General features: G+C 39.6%; 1 protein-coding gene across 4 annotated transcripts in view; it reads right to left on the reverse strand.

Annotated features, from left to right (window-relative positions):
• Window positions 1-6446, reverse strand: part of LOC126210640 (nuclear RNA export factor 1-like) — a 140879-nt gene extending 134433 nt beyond the window's left edge. For 3 of the 4 annotated variants that reach the window (XM_049939959.1, XM_049939957.1, XM_049939956.1), the window contains exon 1: window positions 6086-6446. In XM_049939959.1, the coding sequence (XP_049795916.1) occupies window positions 6086-6203 (118 nt within the window). In that variant the 5' untranslated portion in view covers window positions 6204-6446. The remainder of the gene's footprint in view (window positions 1-6085) is intronic. The other variant, XM_049939958.1, reaches the window with a different exon arrangement.
• Between the last annotated feature and the right edge of the window lie 16291 nt (window positions 6447-22737).

Raw genomic sequence — 22737 nt, forward strand, 5'->3', positions numbered from 1 at the left:
CAAACTTCCAAAGTGTTTCAAATGAGGACCACTGCAACTGTTCAAAATCTTTATTCAAAGACACAAGCAGTTCACAGACACACCACCTCTCTGGATTGACTAGGAACACCTGTTGATGCAAATATAATTTTTGAAACTAGTTGTGAATTTGAATAAATATTATTAATAGTCCTTCTTACTCAACATGGAATATGATAACCACGGATGCCCTAAATACAAAGTGCTACGCTCTCAAAGTGTGACACACAGTGTAAGGTAAGAGACGAGGATTGGTGATTGGGAAGGGGATTCTGTAATGTCACAAGTGATCATGAAGGCAAGATGTGTTAGCAATAGCTCATTAGCTGCCAATAGAAATCAAAGCACCTCTCTCCCTCCCTAACCTATGGACACTGCCAGGGAGGAACAGTCAGAGCAGAAAGCATTCAAAAGCTGAAGTGAGAGGCCTCGAGAAGTCAGTTGAGCCAGACCTGAGCAATCAGAAGTCAGCAGAGAAGAAGTGGTTGGAGCCTCAGGCTCGAGTTCACTGTGCAGTCTGACGTGCACTACTTGGGGACAAGTATGTTCGCTGGCAGCTCTGCTTGTGTGGTGTTACAAATATTAATGGCAACAATGACATATTTCCCATTTGAGTGACATCATTTTTTTTTTACTTTTGATTTTTTTTTTACTTTTGATTTTTTTTATGGAGTTTACGAGATCGCGGTAACATGGCATTATACTTCTCTGAGGATGCGCCACTTCACAGCGCAGGTCACCGCAGCGTTTTAACTAACAGACAGCTGCCGCAAAGAGAAAGGGGTCCACACTGTCAAGGACCTCATTGTGCTTTGTTGTAATGATTAAAACATAACTGAAATCAACAGCTTGGTAACTGATGTACAGAAGACTTTTAGCATCCATTACAAGTTGGTTGATGGCAGACGTGGTTCATTTCACACTAAGAATATTTGTATTGTACATGGTCATTGAGCAATTTAACCATGTATTTTATGGACAATAAACATAGATGTGAGAAGACTTGTTAGAGAAAATTATATGGAAAATATTTGTACTTTACTTCAACAACTTTAAGTATTTCACATCCCTTTTGGTGTCATAAGGAGCAATCAAAAAGTTTCCTTTCAAAGGCCACACAGTCCAGAATCCATATGCAAATCAGCCAAAATTGCTGAGAGTGCTGAGGCAATCATTCTACTGACATTCAAGGTTGAAGATACTCATTTGGTAACACGCAATGTTCTGCTGCATCAAGTAGTCTGCCTGCCTGCTGCAAATCCTTATCAGACTGGAACCGTTGACACTTCAAGGCCTTTTTTAAGGGGCCATAGGCACGATAATTGCACGGAGAGAGTTCAGGTCTACAGGGTGAGTCCTAGAGTATCTCCTCCTCGAGTTGGCGTAACTTGTGTGTTCCAACATTTGCTATACGCAGCAACACACCTTCGCACACCATTCCAATACACTATCTTCGACAGACGTGCTGAGCCCACGCACATCTTTCATGCTCTGACAGGTGTTCGTCCTTTGGCAGCTGAGAATAACTGCACACTGGTCCTGTTGGGCACATTTGGTAAAATGTTACCGCAGTCCACATTTCTGCATTTACAGCACGCATGCCAGAAAGAAAAATGCCACAGTAATACCTTGATTACATGTCGGTGCTTATATACCCACATCAGAGTTATGCTACATTGCATAAATGCTGCAGCAAAGCCTTCAAATAGAACCTTTTCATCGCCCCTTATACGACACTCCAGTGAGGTGAAGTTTAACTCTACGACTACCTAGCCAAATCAATTCATAACAGCAATATAACAATTTTAAATAGTAAAAACAATATGACATTGCCTGGCTGTTTTGTTATCTACTTTTGTTTGTAACAAGTGTAGAGAGGGAAACTGCACAACTTTGGTGTGGGACAACAATCACAGTATCTGCGTGAGACAAAGACCTGGACAGCTCTTGTGTATGTTTCTTGCACCGTCATCCCAGACTGGAGCAGTGTGGCATACCAGGAGTAAATGCACACAGTCTAACAATCCAGTGACACATATGTGCAGACAGAGAAGATGATATTCATTCATGTATTGAACTGTGAAAATCACATATTCAATCTTATGCGATGTTCCTCACAGTGCACAGTCTTCTGTAGATGTAGTTCATGTACAATATGAAACAATATATGACTATAGTTACAGAAGAAACTGCAAAAGCAAAGAAGAGTGACTGATCTGCACTGTCACAGTTGTACATAAATCTATTTCAGATGCAGAAGCTGATAAGTGCAAGATGACAAACTCAAACCTAAATTCACATATACATATACAGGAAACACTGCTCTCTGCACCTGAAATTAATGGAAAGTCATATAAAAGGAAATAGTAAATAAGCTGACTGAAAACATTATTCCCATATACGGCTTAACTTATTTATATCATCACTAGCTTAGTACTCACTGCTTTGCTCTCGCAGACTGTATGGTCTTTACTTAAACTTTTTGTTGTTCACGAATTGCAGCACCTTCTGAACTTTCACACTAATTAAGGCTATACAAGTATGGTCTTTCCTGAATGTACCTCTGACCAAAAAGCGAATCTGGTAGCTATAGTCCAAGGTTTTTGTTAATCACGCCATTTGCGTTCTTTCGGTGAAATTTCCGTAGAAACTTCCCTCCCCTAACAAATATTTATTTACATTCAACCAAGAGGTGAACTAACACTGTTCACAGATTTAGCTTTAAAATTTTCTTAATATAATGAGACATTTTCTTAAAAAATTTCATCCTTTATTTCATCCTCATAGGGATTGAATTTCCCCAGAAACATAGAAACACATATTTTTATAACAGAGGGAAACATTCCACATGGGAAAAATATATCTAAAAACAAAGATGATGTGACTTACCGAACGAAAGCGCTGGCAGGTCGATAGACACACAAACAAACACAAACATACACACAAAATTCAAGCTTTCGCAACAAACTGTTGCCTCATCAGGAAAGAGAGAAGGAGAGGGAAAGACGAAAGGATGTGGGTTTTAAGGGAGAGGGTAAGGAATGATTCCGCTCCCGGGATTGGAATGACTCCTTACCCTCTCCCTTAAAACCCACATCCTTTCGTCTTTCCCTCTCCTTCTCTCTTTCCTGATGAGGCAACAGTTTGTTGCGAAAGCTTGAATTTTGTGTGTATGTTTGTGTTTGTTTGTGTGTCTATCGACCTGCCAGTGCTTTCGTTCGGTAAGTCACATCATCTTTGTTTTTAGAAACACATATTTTTTTATTTCTAACTGAGATGCCAAATACAATTTTTTGTAGATTTAGCTTTGAAAATGCTTTCATAATGGAATAATTTCATAAAACTTATCACCGGCTATATCACCCTCTCAGGGGTTTAATTTCCAAAAATTGTGAAAATTTTCATACATTTACCTTCAAAATGCTTTCACAATGAAACACATTCATAAACTATTCATTCTATTTTGCCACCTTAGGAGATTAATTTCCAAAAACAGCATGACTCATTTCTTATGTCTAACAGAGAAACCACAAACAAATTTTCATAAATTTAGTTTCATACATGCTTCCATAATGAAATATTTCCATTAAAACTTTCATCCCCTATTTTATCCCCCAAGGTGTTGAATTTCCAAAAACAGTGAAACATGTAGGCTATTTCTTTATTTCTAATCGAAACACCAAATTCCAATTTTTGTAGATTTAGCTTTAAAAATGCTTTCATTATTAAACATTTTCATGAAACCTTTACCTCTACTTCACCTCATTAAGGGTTAAATTTACACAAACATTTAAACATGTATATTTTCTTATTTGTAACTGAGAAATCAAATATCAATCTTTATCGATGTATCTTTATAAAAAACTTCAGCAGTTCTTTAATAATGATTTATTTTCAAAAAGAAATTTTCACACCTGTAGGTGTTAAATTCCCAAGAATGCTGAAATACATATTTCTTTATTTCTGACCACAAAATCAAACACCAATTTTTGTAGGTCTACCTTCCAAATTGCCTTAATACTGTCATATTTTCAAAAACCTTTCAACCCAATTTCACCCCTTAGATGTGGAATTTCAAAAAATACCTTCTTCAACTATGCCTACAGACATAGTTTGGTTACAGCTGAATTCCATGAACTTTTTCGATCGATGAAACGAATGTTTTGTTTGAGTTGCAACACACACTTTATTGTTTGTACATAGTCACTGTGAACAAAAGACGTCACTTTTTGCCTTGTCCTCGCACCCAATAGGTCACTCTCAGGCTGAGGTGCAAAGGGCCTACACTTCCTTTCTTACCTTTAACAACCCACCCCTCTTTTGTCCCTAAAGAAGAAAACAACAGTTACAGACGCTAGGATAGTTCTTTCTACTTTTGCACGCATCTTTCAGCAGTACTGGAATTTCATGTCTTAAAGGTAAGTATTGGCGAACCATTCAGTCTCCTCCTAATTTTACATTTACACAGCAGACCATTAAAATTGCAACATCTACCCCGACAGCAAACAATGAAATCTTACATATTGTGTGTATGCAGCATTTCAGGAAGAATTTGTGACTATGTTTGTGATTTGGGAGTACAGAGTGTGGAATGTAATACACATTACTACCAGCTTTAGCAGCAACAACGGCTCTAGTCCGGCTGGGCTTTGAATCAAACTGAGCTTGGATGACAAATAGGGTATGTTCTTCCACACAGCTACAGCTCTGTGCCAAATGTATCGGCCATAGGGACTGGCGAGCACTGGTGAGCCAGTATCTTGGCAACTCGTGACCAGATGCCAGATGCTTTCAGTGTGTGAGAGATCAGGGAAAATTGGTCATCAGGCAAATGGTCTAACATCCCCTGCATCAAGGTAGGTCAGGACAGCATAGGTAACACGTAGTCCTGCGTTATCTTGTTTGATAAATAATGCCACAAAGACCTCAAAGATAGGGCACAGTCACCAGCTTTAAATTATCAGAAATACAATAGCTGCTGTCAAAATTACTGCAGAGGTGACCCTGTGTACGCAGCAGCACACTGTACCATCACGCCAGGTGCTGGGCTTGATGACTGCAATCTGTTACGGTTAATTCTACACAGAGATCAAGAGATACAGGTATAAGAGAAATAGCTAACAAAGGGCTCCTGTTATACCCGGATAGCAGCAGGTGGAAGAAAGAGATAGCTCACTTTTCTGTACTAAACCGACTACATTATTCTTATAGCCTATCATTGTAAAATTGATTCCTGAATGAATAAATTGCTATACTACAGACCTAATGCATTGTGATTTCACACCAGGTACTCTTATTTTAGATATGCTCCTCACCCAATTGTCGTATGTACATTTTTGATAAACAGCCAACAGAAGACTTACAAATGTCGAGACCCGCTAATGAAACGCCAAGAAATCATGGCACGGAAAAAACAATCGGCCATAGTTCAGTTGGCAAAAGTTATGATTTAAGTGTCATGTGGAAATCCGTAACGCTGAATCGATTCCTGTAACAGTTTACGCTTCCGATAAAGTAGTGATGATGTAATGGTGTGAAAAGCTCCTGTCAGTTCTCTTGAAGTTTCCCCTCGAACTTAGAGAGTAAGTAAATACAAACTTAATATGGCACACAACTTGCTGAAAATTATGTACTGTACACCCTTACATTTTCCGTTGTTTATGTGTACACAATATGCACCAAAATTCTCGTCGGGAGCTTCAACATTTTGTAAAATAGGCTTTCCGAGTTTGCCCCGCAATTTTAGCTTTTATAACGAGACGCGCTTTACATACGCTTTTGAAGTATGATACACATATATGGCATTAAATTACAATACAGAGCAATCTGTTTCCACAACAGATATTTCGCGTACTTATTCATCGAGTTCGCAAACTCACATCCAAATTATCGCCTTTCAATCTAATCTAGACATCTGGCTACGCCACAGAAAAAGCCGAATATTTGAAACTACAAAAATAGCTAAAACTTGTATAAAATGTACTTAATATACATGAACTCACTACAAAAGTTTTCAATAAAAGATTCGTTTACACCGTGGCTCTTATAAGGTCTATTCATCAATTACCTGCTCCTCCAGATGTGCTAGTCACAGCAGCTGACGTACCTTGACACGGCACCAAAGGTAGCAACAATGGACGGACTGTTTGCTGAACCCATCTCGCCCTTTTCTTCTTCTTCCCCATTCTCACGTCAGCGTAAAGTTAGACAATAACGTTTGTATCCTGTCACATTCATCTCATTTGCGTAACACAATCACAATTCAAACCTAAACACCATCAGCAACAGGAATTCTACACACTACCAGAGCACTATTACAAAAGCGTACTGAAGTCTTTCTTCGATCACAACAGATATATCTTCTACTCTTTCCATGAATTACAATCCATGTCATATAAACAATACCTGACCCCGCTACTACATATTTGTTTACGCCTTCGCCCATACAGTATTGCCAGACACCATATCTCAAATTTCCCTAGAATGTGCATAGAATTTCCCGTAAGACTCAGATTTCCCCCCCCCCCCCCCCCCCCCCCGAATTTAAACTTTTTTTCAGAACAAATTGAATAATTACTGGCCTACAAAATATCTAAATTCTTGAACCTATATAAATTGTGCTCGCCAAATCAGCACAGGGCGTGGATAGATGCTGCCATTTGAAACGAGCTTCGTCTGCTTGACACTAGGACACAGGCAAATTGGTTTCATATTTTCTACTGTATGTAGGTGTCTTAAATGGTTCTGATATGTTTTATTTACTAAGACAGAGGGTTTGAATTAGCACAATTTTTAAAATTTTGATGCGCACGAGTATGGGTTTTAATGTGTGCGAGTGTCTCGCGCCTACCACAAGTGCCCTCTCTCGGTTAAACTTTGTGCCCTAGGGCTTCCACACCCTCCTTCCCTCACGCTAGATCACAGGCTAAGTACTGATGATATGCCGTGTTCGAATCGACCTTCTATTCATAATTATGCTGTGCAAATGGAGGTGATATTTTAACTACTGACGATGCCTTTGGCACGATTGTTTTATGCATCTCCACTGCAGGATGGGAATTAAGGAATATGGCGGAAAGTGAAGATATACAGAGTTGATACTCAGAGCAAAAGAACATTCTCAAAGAAAGTTCTCAGTTTCGTATGAATAAAAACTAGGAAGCATAATCTCTGACCCTGGAATACTTTCTCTCTACCTCCCCACTTACTGAGTAAGTTCTCAGCAAAGAGATTAAAATCCAACATCTTTGGTTCTCAGTTTGTTTCGTTTGCGTGTCTTTTGTGTTAGCGAAAGTTTTCTCAAGTTATTTCTGTGCCAAAATGGAAGACTCAGAATTAGCCTTTGTCAACATTATTAAAGATTACCCCGCAATCATCAGTAAATCACAAACTCGGGCCGCAAGAAGAGAGAAAGCGGATTGTATTAAAGAAATACAACACCGTTTTATGGTTAATTTCGGGAAAGAAATAACGGACGGGCAGATAATGAAGAAACTGCACAACATGAAATCCCGTATCAAGGCGAAAACGGATGTGAATAAGACGGGAAACATTAAGATTTCCCTGAAAAATTGGGAGCAGATATTTTTAAAGTTTTTGGACGGAGATGACTGCAACCCAACTATCCACAGAGTTCCTGTCAAGTCCCATACTTTCCGATTTTTTAATTACGCGCTTAATGCTTTGAAATTGTGATTCAGACAAATACGTATTTTTAACATGTGAAAATGAAACAATGTTTGGTAAATTTCGTCTACTATATCACCACTTTTTAATAAAAGTATCACAGTGTACTATGCATGAAATTGGACGAACCTCTCCCACAGTTCTGCGTAAACCTGTTTGGTATATTTACTAACTAGAAACTGAATCCTGACACACTACTATTACTTTTTTTTAAAAATTTTCATTAGGAGCTTGTGCAGAAGGTGGTGGTTCCACCTCTGTCATCACTTCACCAAGGAATTCGGAGGTAGCTGACACAGACTGCATGTATGAACAAGAGTCAATTTTGCAGCTACCACTAATTGTTCCAGCCGACCATATGGGTCTCGTGGGCCCCGAAGTCGTCATACCTTCACAATCGCCTGCTTCGGGGCATGAGAGTGTGCATAAACGTCGGAGATTAAGCATGGAAACAGATGAGACACGTAATTTGTCTACTCCAGAGCTGCAAAGGCTGGTTCAAACGAAAGTAGCAGAAATTGATGCGCGAAGAAGATAAACAATAAAACAAATTGTGTAGTGTCTTATTTACATAACGAATTTTATTAATAAAAACATCTTTTTAAAGTGAATGTTCATTTTCATTCCTCATTTACCAAATTCCATATCCTCTTACAAAAATTATTCAGTACAAATGTCTTTTCAATGAAACGATAAGAGTAATATAATCCAATCTGAAATGTTAAAAAAGTGTATGCACTTATATTGTTATGTCTGGCCAGTATCTTCACCACATAATTGAAACAATTTGTGGTAAAGTAAAGCAAAAAGAGTAACTTGTTTTACTGTAGCATCTGGCAAATACCTTCACCACTAATTTTTGGTACAGTAAAGCAAAAAGAGTAAGTTGTTTCTATTTTAAATGCTGCAGGTAAGACAGTTGTGCTCTTATTTACTGTAGCACCTGGCAAATATCTTCACCACATCCTTGAAACAATTTCTGGTAAAGTAAAGCAAAGAGAGTAACTTGTTTGTATTTTAAATGCTGCAGGTTAGACAGTTGTGCACTTATTTACTACAGCATCTGGCAAATACATTCACCACTAGTTTTGGTACAGTAAAGCAAAAACGGTAACTTGTTCGTATTTTAAATGCTGCAGGTTAGACAGTTGTGCACTTATTTACTGTAGCACCTGGCAAATACCTTCACCACATCCTTGAAACAGTTTCTGGTAAAGTAAATCAAAAAGAGTAACTTGTTTGTATTTTAAATGCTGCAGGTTAGACAGTTGTGCACTTATTTACTGTAGCACCTGGCAAATATCTTCACCACATCCTTGAAACAATTTCTGGTAAAGTAAAGCAAAAAGAGTATCCTAACTTGTTTGTATTTTAAATGCTGCAGGTTGGACAGTTGTGCACTTATTCACTGTAGCATGTGGCAAATACCTTCACCACATCCTTGGAACAATTTTGGTAAAGTAAAATAAAAACTTGTGCCATCAATCTGCTGAAGTTACAGTACAGAAATTACATTAAGGTTCCAGCAGTTCATGTTAACCTGTTGTGTCCAAAGCTATTTACAGTAGTATCTCTGTTCCAGTTTGAATAGTTACATGTTAAACAATTTTTGTTGAAAGTAGAATCGATGATAGAAAATGAAACAAAACAACACTAAACAGCATTTTATTACGTAACATAAGAGCACTGTACTTTATTTTCATGAGCGAATAATTACTGTAATTACAAAAAAATATCAAATTGCGTTTAATTATTCAATGTTTGGGCAGACACCCATATATTACATTTGTCGTATTACATTTGCAATTTCCCGTCTCCTATTTGTTCCACATACACGTACGTTTGCTGCTTCCTCTTCTCCCAGTACTGGAAGATCGTTGTCGTCATCACTAGGTGCCTCAAAATCCTTATCCACTACATGTTTTGCTACGTTGTGCAAAACAAAACAGGCTACTATCACACTGGGGATTTTTGTTTGAGCAAGCCTTATTTTATTAAGCAGAATTGGGAAACGCCTTTTCACCTGTCCAAAGCACCGTTCGATTATCACCCTTTCCTTGGAGTGAAGTCTGTTGTATGCCCTCTCATCAGGTGTTTCTGGAATTTGAAATGGTGTAATTAACCACAGTGCAATGCCATATCCTTCGTCTCCTAAAATTAGGCGTTGCACTGGTTCTCACGCAATATACGATATCGGAGTTTCTCCATATCCTAGCGTCATGTACAGACCCTGGCCATGAAGCATCAACACTCGTAAACATTTCACTGTTGTCGCACGTCACCTGCACGTTATAGATGGAAAGCCCTTTCGATTGCCGTATTCGTCTCCATGTGAAGAAGGTTTCATTATAGGTATGTGTGTGCAGTCTAGGGTCCCTACCGCACATGGAAACTTGTATCTCGATAGCCATTTAACGTTCACTGTTTCTAGTTCGTTAATATTTCTCGGAAATCTGATCCACAACGGTGCTTTCCTGTTGACATGTTGCAGAACATACGAAAATGTTAGTGATACTATAGTCTGGTGTACTCCCAAATCTTCTCCTACACCTATCTGAAAGCCTGGATCCGCTAAATAGCCCAAAAATATTTTCATTTTGCATTCATTGGAAAGGGCACCTCCTCTTCTTTCGTGATTTTCCGGAAGAAAGTGATTCGCCAGCCAATTAATGTTTTGACTGTTAAATCTATACAAACTTCTACAGTTCCTTTCTTCTGTGTTTCTGCGTACTACGTATATCTTTTTTTGCCTTTCAAGAAACATAAATTCCGCCATTTTCGCTAAAAACACTCGGTAACGCTTAATCACAACACAACACAATTCACTCAGCTCGAAGTATGCTATGGAACTCACTCACAAAAACAGAGAATGTTCTCCGCTTGTGAGAAACTTCTTTGGCTTTATTCATACGAAATCGGAGAATATACTTTGCTTTGAGCAACTTCCCCCACCCTTCAACCCACACTGCGCACATACTCGGGTGAAGTATATTCTCAGACTCGCTTTATTCATGCCAACCAAAGAACTTCCTCCGAACATCTGAGTATAAAGTATATTCTCTGTTTTATTCATACGACTCACCACGACGTTGACCGGAAGACGATGTGGACGCTATACTCGCGATTGCGTTAACGAAATTTGTCGATTTTCCCATCCTTTCTTCTAATATTTTTACAATCATATGGCATGTAACACATTTCTCTGCACTGTAAATGTTTTATTTTTTACATTTTTCACACTTTTTACCACTGTTTTTGTTCACATTTGCGGAGCTAGCACACACTGTGTGTTAAATGCAAAACTTTACACCATTACAGTTGTGCAAGTGCTAATACGAAACAAAAATTCTGGGCTTGTCGGGAATGTTATGAAGACGACATTGAAAAAAAAAATTGATCAGTGCAGAATGCGAAAGTGAAGTGATTGCAACGTTGCTAACTGAGATCGGCATTTTAAAACGTAAATATGAGGCCTTAACACAAGAAGACCTACATCCTGATATATTAAAATATAAAAGCGAACTGCAAGAAACAAAAATAATAATAAGTTCATTAACTAATGAACTACAAAGACAGGCCTCACATACAAAACACGCAGAGATCGATGAATTTCAACAGAAAATGCATACCAGCGAAGCGAAAATCTGTGCCCAAGTGAAATATTTGTCTCCAAGAATAAATAATAAATCTTCAAGAAATCTCACTGAGTTAAATATCTACTCAGACAGCCACGGACGCGGACTGGCGGAAGTACTACGAAACCATTACGATCTGAAAGTTCGCAGTCTTGTGAAACCAGGAGCACCAATGCGGGAAATTATTAGGGACGTTTTACTGGACAAACTAGACAACAAAAATCGTCATGTTGTATTTATTGGAGGAGCAAATGACGCGTATTGTAACGAGTTAGCTAACGCTATTATCAGTCTCAAAAGTGCCCTCAGTTCGATAGAAAACCAAAAAGTAACTGTTATTGGTATACCAAATAGGCATGACCTCATATCTGCTTCATGTGTGAATGCCGAAATTAAGGTAGCAAATAAACAGATACAAACAGCGTGTAAAGTGTACCCAAACATAAGATTCCTATCAATCGATTTCCTGGATAGATGCAGCTTTACAAAACATGGCATGCACCTGAATGGAAGAGGCAAGTCATCTCTGTGCAAAGCAATTTACGAAACGTTAGAACCATATAAAAAACCAAGTATCTATGAGTCAGTACCAGCCATTGTAATGAACTACCAATACATTACTGGAAGCAACCATGGAGGAAGTGAATCTGTCTTGGAGACAACAACTAAAGCAGCTGCAGAACCACAAATAGCTACAGCATCACGATCAAATTCAGTAACAACTGCAGCACCAGCAAAACCAGCAACATCTGAACCAGCTCAAGCAACAAGACCAATAACAGCAGCAGCACAAGCAACAGAAGCAGAAATGGTGTCAACAACTGTAGCAGTTCCACTACAGTCACTGGCAGAAAAGAGGAAGGAAACCACAAGCATCAGCAATTACAGGGCAAAACCAACAGATACTACAACAACAGATCCACCGGCAACAGAAACAGTGCCAATAAAAGAATCAAAGGCAGCAACAGCACGAAGAATCCTGTCAGCACCACCACCACATCCACTACCACTACCACCACCACCACCTCCGGCCACAGAAGCACCAGCAGCAACAACAGCAGCAGCAACTGAACCAACAACAACAGTAGCAGCAGCAGCAACCAAACCATCAACAACAGTTGCAGCAACACAACACTGCCTAAGGAGGACTCAAAGACAAGGTACATCTACATCATTAAATAAGGATTTTTTATGGCTTCAGACAAAGAAATGGAAAAGATTGTGACAAATCAGCAAGAAAATTTGCAGATAAGTCACAAAAAGCAGCACATTACCAGGTAATGACAAAAGAAAAAATACTTGCAAAACAGTCAGGATAATGTGTCAGAATATTCAATGCCTCAGAAACAAAGTACTAGATCTAGAAGTAGCTTTAAATAATCTTGCTGATGTCTCTTGTATTTGTTTATCTGAACACTGGTGCAAGGCTAGTGAATTAAGTCTCATAAATATAAGCAAGTTTAATTTAGCAACACATTATTGCCGAAGTGTTTTTAAAAATGGTGGGATATGCATTTACTCTAGATGGGACTGCAGTTCAAAGTGAAAACAGAATTGGACCATCTAAATATAGAAAAACATTTTGAATCATGTGCCATAGAGTTAAAAACTGAGGAGAAGAGTGAAAAACTAGTTGTCATTACAGTATATAGATCTCCACTGGGTGACAGAAACATATTCTTCAAAAAAATAGAAGCAGCATTAAACACTTTTTATAGTAATGTAGTGAAATTATTTTTTTGTGGAGGTTTTAATATTAACCTGTTAATTGAAAGTGATGAAAAAAGACAGCTTTTGAGTATACTCAGCAGCTTCCACATGAAACCACTCTTTACAGATGCCACCAGAATAACAGAACTGTCATCTTCTCTTTTAGACAATATTTTCTCAAATATGGAGAATGGTATCTCTGAGCCACTAAACGTAAACTTAGGTCTTTCGGATCACAATACACTATTAACATACATAAATTACTCTATCCCCAAGGCAGTAAATTATAAGTGGGGATACAAAAGGCACTTCTATACAGAAAAAGTAAATACTTTCGTCCAGTTGTTAGCTAATGAAACCTGGGAAGATGTCTTTGCACAAACAACAACCGAGGAATCTTTCAATGTTTTTTCTAGTACATTCATGTCCCTATTTGAGATGTGTTTCCCAAAAAAGCTCACAAAGATCAATGTCATGCCTAGGAACACAAGCCAGTGGATAACACCTGCTATTACAGTATCTAGTCAAACACTAAAACATATCAGTCAACTCTAAAAAGATAACAAGGATGAACACTTCACAGATTATGTTCAGACATACAAGGAAATTTACAGGAAGGTGATCAAAAAAGCCAAGAAAATGCACAATGACAGTGTAATTGCTGGGTCAGCAAACAAATCAAAAGCTATATGGAATGTAGTAAAAAAAGAAATAGGCCCAAGCAAAAATGTTAGAAATCCAGATGACTTTGTTTTAAAAGATGATCAAGGTGTGCTAGTCAGAAATCGTACTTTAGCAAATTACATTAATGACTACTTCATAAATAGTCCAATCAATCTGCATAAAAATTGTCCTAAGATTAGTAGAACATCAATCCCAGAAGAACAAAGTGTTAATTCATTATTGCTACCTCCCACAAACAAATTGGAAGTTAATCGAATAATAAAAACAATGAAGAATAAAATGTCCTCAGGGATTGACGACATACCTTGCTCAGTCATGATGAGATGTGCTAGTGTCATATGAGACCCACTCTCACACATCATAAACATATCATTTTCAGAAGGTGTCTTTCCACAACGATTAAAAATTGCAAAAGTAAAACCATTGTATAAAAAGGGCATTATACATGAAGTGGGAAACTATAGACCAATAGCTTTATTATCGGTATTTTCAAAAGTAATAGAGACAGTCATGAAAAACAGAATTACAAATTACCTCGAGAAATTCAATCTATTGTCTGTAAACCAACACGGCTTTCGCAAAGGAATGAGTACAGAGTCAGCCATCACCCAATTCACTGAAAATATTATAATGGGGCTAGATAAGAACAACAGTACAATAGGAATAAATTTTGACCTGTCAAAGGCATTCGATACTGTCCAACATGATATCCTGCTAGACAAATTAGAATACACTCCTGGAAATTGAAATAAGAACACCGTGAATTCATTGTCCCAGGAAGGGGAAACTTTATTGACACATTCCTGGGGTCAGATACATCACATGATCACACTGACAGAACCACAGGCACATAGACACAGGCAACAGAGCATGCACAATGTCGGCACTAGTACAGTGTATATCCACCTTTCGCAGCAATGCAGGCTGCTATTCTCCCATGGAGACGATCGTAGAGATGCTGGATGTAGTCCTGTGGAACGGCTTGCCATGCCATTTCCACCTGGCGCCTCAGTTGGACCAGCGTTCGTGCTGGACGTGCAGACCGCGTGAGACGACGCTTCATCCAGTCCCAAACATGCTCAATGGGGGACAGATCCGGAGATCTTGCTGGCCAGGGTAGTTGACTTACACCTTCTAGAACACGTTGGGTGGCACGGGATACATGCGGACGTGCATTGTCCTGTTGGAACAGCAAGTTCCCTTGCCGGTCTAGGAATGGTAGAACGATGGGTTCGATGACGGTTTGGATGTACCGTGCACTATTCAGTGTCCCCTCGACGATCACCAGTGGTGTACGGCCAGTGTAGGAGATCGCTCCCCACACCATGATGCCGGGTGTTGGCCCTGTGTGCCTCGGTCGTATGCAGTCCTGATTGTGGCGCTCACCTGCACGGCGCCAAACACGCATACGACCATCATTGGCACCAAGGCAGAAGCGACTCTCATCGCTGAAGACGACACGTCTCCATTCGTCCCTCCATTCACGCCTGTCGCGACACCACTGGAGGCGGGCTGCACGATGTTGGGGCGTGAGCGGAAGACGGCCTAACGGTGTGCGGGACCGTAGCCCAGCTTCATGGAGACGGTTGCGAATGGTCCTCGCCGATACCCCAGGAGCAACAGTGTCCCTAATTTGCTGGGAAGTGGCGGTGCGGTCCCCTACGGCACTGCGTAGGATCCTACGGTCTTGGCGTGCATCCGTGCGTCGCTGCTGTCCGGTCCCAGGTCGACGGGCACGTGCACCTTCCGCCGACCACTGGCGACAACATCGATGTACTGTGGAGACCTCACGCCCCACGAGTTGAGCAATTCGGCGGTACGTCCACCCGGCCTCCCGCATGCCCACTATACGTCCTCGCTCAAAGTCCGTCAACTGCACATACGGTTCACGTCCACGCTGTCGCGGCATGCTACCAGTGTTAAAGACTGCGATGGAGCTCCGTATGCCACGGAAAACTGGCTGACACTGACGGCGGCGGTGCACAAATGCTGCGCAGCTAGCGCCATTCGACGGCCAACACCGCGGTTCCTGGTGTGCCCGCTGTGCCGTGCATGTGATCATTGCTTGTACAGCCCTCTCGCAGTGTCCGGAGCAAGTATGGTGGGTCTGACACACCGGTGTCAATGTGTTCTTTTTTCCATTTCCAGGAGTGTATGTCGGTATATGAGGAGTAGCTAAAAAGTGGTTTCAGTCATATCTCCATAATAGGAAACAGGTAGTAGAAATTGCAACAACAAACAGTAAAAACCAAAGTATTGTTTACAGATCGGATATTCAGAATGTGCCAATAGGGGTACCGCAGGGGAGTGTTCTAGGACCTCTCCTATTTCTTCTTTACATAAATGATATCAAGATTCCAGTAAATGGTACTCATATAACCCTGTTTGCGGATGACACAAACATTGTAGTAACTGACATAAACCGGGTATTGTCAACATCTGCAACCAGAGTTATAGAATATTTGCAAAATTGGTTTGAAGTGAACAAATTAACCATAAATATCTCTAAAACTAATTATATCCATTACAGGAAAGCAAAGTCACACTCTGATCTAGATCTCAGAATACACAATAAAGAAATTGTGAGAGTTGCTAGCACAAAATTCTTAGGTGTACATATAGATGAAAATTTAGACTGGAAATCCCATATCCTGTATCTATCGCATAAGTTAAGCTCTGCTTGCTTTGCTTTACGCGTTATTGGCTTTGTATGTAGTAGGGAATGTAGCAGAGCTGTTTACTTTGCTTGTATACATTCTGCTAATACCTATGGCCTCATCTTCTGGGATCATAGTAAGAAAAATCTCAAAACCATCTTCACTCTACAAAAACGAGTTGTTAGAATAATTACCAACAGTTCAAGGCTAACTCCTTCAAAGCAATTATTTAAACAGCTGAATATTCTACCCCTACCGTGCCTCTATATACAGAAAAGCGTAATTAATGTGAAACGAAATATTAACAATTTCCAATCCAACTCGGATCTACATACTTACAACACAAGAAAGTGCAATGACATTCATATAAAAAGAGTTAACAAGGCTTTGGCGCAGAAACAAACAAACATACAAGGAAGCAGACTGTATAACAAACTACCGGTAAAGATAAAAGAAATAAAAAAATTGTCTTCATTTAGAGAAGCAGTATTCAAATTTTTAATGACCAACTGCTATTATAGTGTAGAAGAATACCTGGAATAGCTTCATACTATACAATTATATTTATGTACTCTGTGCCAATAGTAATTTTTATCTGACTGTTGCTATAATCTAAATAAATAATATGTACAAAAGTGCTAGAATTGTATGTGTTATATCTAAACATCAACTGTGTATTCCATGTAAAAAGTCTTTCTCATACATCAATGTAAATAATCAACGTTGTACATGCTATTTCAATGTGGTCTGATGTTATGTAGTCTACTATGCACATCTGTATTTTGTGTAGTATTGTTCACCCTATATATATATATATATATATATATATATATATATATATATATATACTATGTATTTTTTGACGAAATCCATGCAATGTAAATTGTCTCTGGATGAATAAACTACTACTACTACTACTACTACTACTACTATTAATAACGCATTGCCGAATGTTTTGACAGGACGGGACCTGACGGCCAGTGTGAATTGGCCTTTAAACGAACCCTTGGTTAGTATGTTGTTGTACAGGTTATGGCATTTGAGCTGTGAGAGGAGTCAGATACAAGAAAGACAAAACCCAAATGTTAGATCCGAAACTAGATTTCGCACGAGGACAAATCCTGGGACCATTTAAGGAAGAAATAACACGAAGGCGAAAACGCTGTCTGCTGTGACAAACTAGCCAACAGCTGGCATGTACATACCATCTGCAGACACGCCACTCTTCCAAGATTTTTTATTGTATTCGTTGATGCAGGTATTTCGAATACGGTAACTAGCTTTTAGTTTAACAGCTGCCACATCACACTCGGGGGCTATTTCCCCACATATAAGTCACAGTGTATACAGTGCTTGATCTCTTATTTATTTATTAACCCAAAAATCTTTAAAAATTGTCGGATACATCATTAGTTTGCAAATATTGTGTATGTGGTATTGACGAAAGATCGTAAAGCCACACGAAAGCAGGCAACCCACATCAATATCACAGACAAATAGCAATGTCTCGCTGCAGTCCGCAATGACGAATGGGAGAGTATGGAGAAAACAGCGCCTTTCTCTCATAACTGCAGTGCTCTTGCACAGAGTTTACTAAAGAGCCGAGCTTTGGAAGTGCTCTGCGCCAGTTCGTGACCTCAGCTGAAGCAGTCAATATCATCAAGTGTGACCAAAGAGTTTTTCAGGTCTCAGACGGAAATATAATTTTGTGAATACTGAACATTGTACTTCAAGGGGAGAGCCGTAATTGTATACATAAAGTGATGCTTGAACTGTAATGTTAGGCTGCTGTTGTAGTTCCAGAAGTAGTTCCAAAACCGACAAAAGTGTACCCACCAACTACTGCTTTTCTTTTTTCAGTAAAAAAAATGCAAATACGAAGTCTATTGAAATAAATTCCGGAACTCTGTCCACAAAATTTTTCTTCGCATACCTTTTACTTTTTGTGCAGGGTCTCCTTCGAAATACGCTCATCCACAATTAATACACCGCTCCCAATGCCAGTTCTACGCACATTAAAAAAAATTATTATCACCTCAGTTCCTGGAGTTCTGGAACCTGTACAGAAAATCGGAAAAGAGATCAATATAAACATCATTTCCGCCCTTTTTATTGCTCATGAAAACCACACATTGCATGTTGTACCACCATACAGGGAGACCTTCAGAAGTGCTGGTCCAGATTGCTGTACATTAATACCCAGTAGCACGTCCTCTTGTATTGATGCATGCCTGTATTCGTAGTGGCATACTCTCCATAAGTTCATCAAGGCACTGTTCGTCCAGATCGTCCCACTCCTCAATTGCAATTCCTCAGAGTGGTTGGTAGCTCATGTCGACCATAAACAGCTCTTTTTCAGTCTATTCCAGGCATGGTCGATGTCTCGAGAACATGCTGGCCACTCTCGTCCTGTAATGTCGTTATCCTGAAGGAAATCATTCACAAGATGGGGGCCCGAATTGTCGTCCATGAAGACGAATGACTCGTCAATATGCTGCCAATATAGTTGCACTATCAGTCGGATAGATGGCATTCACATATCGCACAACCATTATTGCGCCTTCCTTGACCACCAGCGGCGTACGTCGGCCCCACATAATGCCACCCCAAAATAGCAGGGAACCTCCACCTTGCTGTACTCATTGGACAGTGTGTCTAGCCGCGCGGTCTGAGGCATCTTGTCACGGTCCGCGCGGCTCCCTCCATCAGAGGTTCGAGTCCTCCCTCTGGCATGGGTGTGTGTGTTGTGTGTTGCCTTTAGTGAAAGTTAGTTTAAGTTAGATTAAGTAGTGTGTAAGCTTAGGAACCGCTGACCTCAGCAGTTTGGTCCCATAAGACCTTACCACAAATTTCCAGTGTGTCTAAGGTGTTCAGCCTGACCAGGTTGCCTCCAAACACGTCTCTGACGATTGTCTGGTTGATGGCATATGCGACACTCATCAGTGAAGAGAACGTGATGTCAATCCTGAGCAGTCCATTTGGCATGTTGTTGGACCAATCTGTTCCACACTGCATGGTGTCGTGGTTACAAAGATGGACTTCGCCATGGACGTCGGGAGTGAAGAGCGCATCATGCAGCCTATTACACACAGTTTTGGTCGTAACACGACGTCCGGTGCCTGCACCAAAAGCATTATTCAACATGGTGGCGTTACTGTCAGGGTTCCTCCGTAGGTAGCGCTCATTCACTGCAGTAGTAGCCCTTGAGCAGCCTGAGCGATGCACGTCATCGACAGTTTCTGTCTCTCTGTATCTCCTCGATGTCCGAGCAACATCGCTTTGGTGCAATCCAGGACCCCTGGACACTTCCCTTGTTGAGAGTCCTTCCTGGCACCAAGTAATAATGCGGACACGATCGAACCACGATATTGACCGTCTACGCCTGGTAGAACTACAGACAACACGAGCCGTGTACCTCCTTCCTGACGGAATGACTGGAACTGATCGGATGTCTGACCCCCTCCATCTAATAGGCGCTGCTCATGCATGGTTGTTTACACCTTTGGGCGGGTTTAGTGTCATCTCTGAACATTCAAAAGGACTGTGTCTGTGATACAATATCCACTGTCAACGTCTGTCTTCAGGAGTCCTGGGAACCGGGGTGATGCAAAACTTTTTTTATGTGTACACTTCTGGAAGCTTTCTTGGTATACCATCCATTTGCTGGATTGCACGAAGTCCCATCTGCGAATTTTCTTTTATGTCGTTTATCATTGTTGGCATTAATGTCAGTCACAATATAAGCACTATACACAACATTCATGCATTTCTGATCATGATGGTACGTATCCACTCTCTCCTTTGAACCTAAAGACTACATGGAGAGAAAAAATTACTTTTAATGAACGTGTAAGTCATGATGTGTCAGTGAAATAATCTTATATATTTTTTTTTTTACTGAAAAGAATGCACCCATTTGGCTCTCAGAATAGAAGGTAAAGAAAAGCAAAACCTGAAGAGACTAAATCACTCGCTGGATCATTATCCAAACATCTTTACACTCACGGGGAAAACCAAAGATGGCGTAAATAAGGGTAATCGAGCAGTTGAATCTGGCTCCAGCATACAGATAATTATCGATATTGAGACTACAAACATAGGTAAAAAGTCCACTGCAAGTAACTTTAATGACGATTGTGACATAAGAAAGGACAATAAATACAGTGACGATGAGAAAATTACTAAAAATGAACATATTTCTGATAGATTTAAGCTCTATTCTTCTTCCTCCAGTGATACTGTACAAGTTGAAACGCAATGAAAACGATTGACAAAGGCCATAAGAAGATTTATAAAAACGAGACCAGAAATGGAGAAAAAATTTTCATCGTCTTTTATATATTACACTATTTTTAGCTGAGCAAAACCTTGCTTTCTGCAGTCATTGTGAAGATGTTTCGTCAGAAAACTGAAGACATTTCTTAGAATTGGTGAAGTTGATGGCGACATATGATTCAGTATTGAAAGAGCGTTGTTTGAAGCTTGAAGAGTCCGCTGGTGGGCCAAACAGAGTACCTTCTTATTTGTCAAAAGGGGTACAATATGAACTTTTTCCATTTTCGGTAAGCATTTCAAAAACAAAATTATTGCAGATATAAGAAATTGGAAATATCACGAAATAATTTTTGACAGTGCTCCCCATGTAATCACCACCGACCAAATGAGTCAAATGATTATTTATCCCCATGTAAAAGACGACAATGTGGTAGTTCGAGAATCCTTCTGAGATTCTTTTATGTTGGGAAACACTGGAGAGGATATGTCAAAAGATGTTCAACAGAATCTGGAAAACGATGGGCTGGATATTGCGTTATGCAGGGCTGAAGATTATGACAATGCTGCATCAATGTCAGGTGCACATGGGGAAGTACAACAGAAAATTCGACATGCCAATCTAAAACCTCTGTTCAGACCCTCTGCTAATCATTCCTTAAATCTTTGTGGAGTTCATGCGTTCTCATGGTTTCTGTAACCGCCCTCGGTCAATCTGCTGTCATCGACTTCTCTGATGTAAGATATTAATGTTGTTATCTACTTTATATGCCCGACTTTTCGTTATACCTACACATCAGATGGAGCAGCCACAAACATCTTCACCATCCACTAAATTTCGAGTTTTCATTATAATAGTTAATGTTCACTTCTTGCACAGTCGATCATCCTTCATTTGTTGCTGCATTATCAAAGACAAGATAGTTAATAACGTCTGTGGATGTTAATTGTTATTTCAACTTCCCATTTCCGATGTTACTACTCATCTGCACTGTTTCTGATTTTGTATCATTTCTGTCCAGTTGGAAATGAAACGTTGAATGGATTTAAGTCACAATTTACATTTGGAAATATTTCATAATCGAATCTTCCTCAATCCAGAGATACAATTTGCCACTTGCCTATGATTATTGTTAAATTATAGACACACTATTGTGGAAACCACTTTAGTTTTGTATCAACAATATTTAATAACAATTAAATGATCATGAATGATTGCGTTTTGTATATAGAGAAAAGGAGAGTTTATCCTACAATTACTCTCACCAATTATGGCAACTAAAATGTCCGTGATTTTTATAGTTCGTCACTCAAAGATATTATAGCAAGGATTATGGTCCATTACTATACTTCGATACAGTCATTCAAACTTCGTATGCTTTAGCTTTCAAAAAGCTGAGTGTCCAATTCCGTTCTTATATTCAATTTAACGCCCCTTCGTCTAGGCCACAGGTCCTATTATCGGTTATTCATCACATAATAGAGTTTAATACTGAGTGCTAATTTTTCTCGCACTCACAATTCCTCATATATTCTCAGTCTGTTACCTTATAACAAAAATCTACCTAGACCTCAGTATGAGTTTCAACATAAGTCTGCCCCATATAAATCAACTATAGTCACTTTTCTTGTAGTTTAACAGAAGTGCCCTGAGCCCTTCTGTACCATATCACACGGAAATATATATCGCATGCTGCAGCTACATTGATTTATTCAGAGAACAAGATGAGAGAACTAACAATGCCCATGCATGGTTTATATAGTAGGTTTTGGAAACAAAAGTAGCTGTGTTAAACCCTCTTCGAGTTCCCTGAGGCGCTACTTTGCTGCAGGAGTTTTTCTGATGGGGGATTACATATCATTAATTTTAATTAAAACTCTTTCAATGCTGATAATTATTCCCGTTTTTAGCGATCACCGCTCTCCTATATGAGAATAATATCCAAAGCAAACCTTCATACTAGATCAGCTGCAATCTTGCTCCTTTCTGCTATATGTGATTTTACCCTTTTGACCTACACCAACTGTTGGCACATGATACTGGAGGAAATAAATTTTGTCCAACAATATCTCCA

The sequence above is a fragment of the Schistocerca nitens genome, chromosome 10, assembly GCF_023898315.1.
Source record: "Schistocerca nitens isolate TAMUIC-IGC-003100 chromosome 10, iqSchNite1.1, whole genome shotgun sequence".
Classification (NCBI taxonomy): domain Eukaryota; kingdom Metazoa; phylum Arthropoda; class Insecta; order Orthoptera; family Acrididae; genus Schistocerca; species Schistocerca nitens.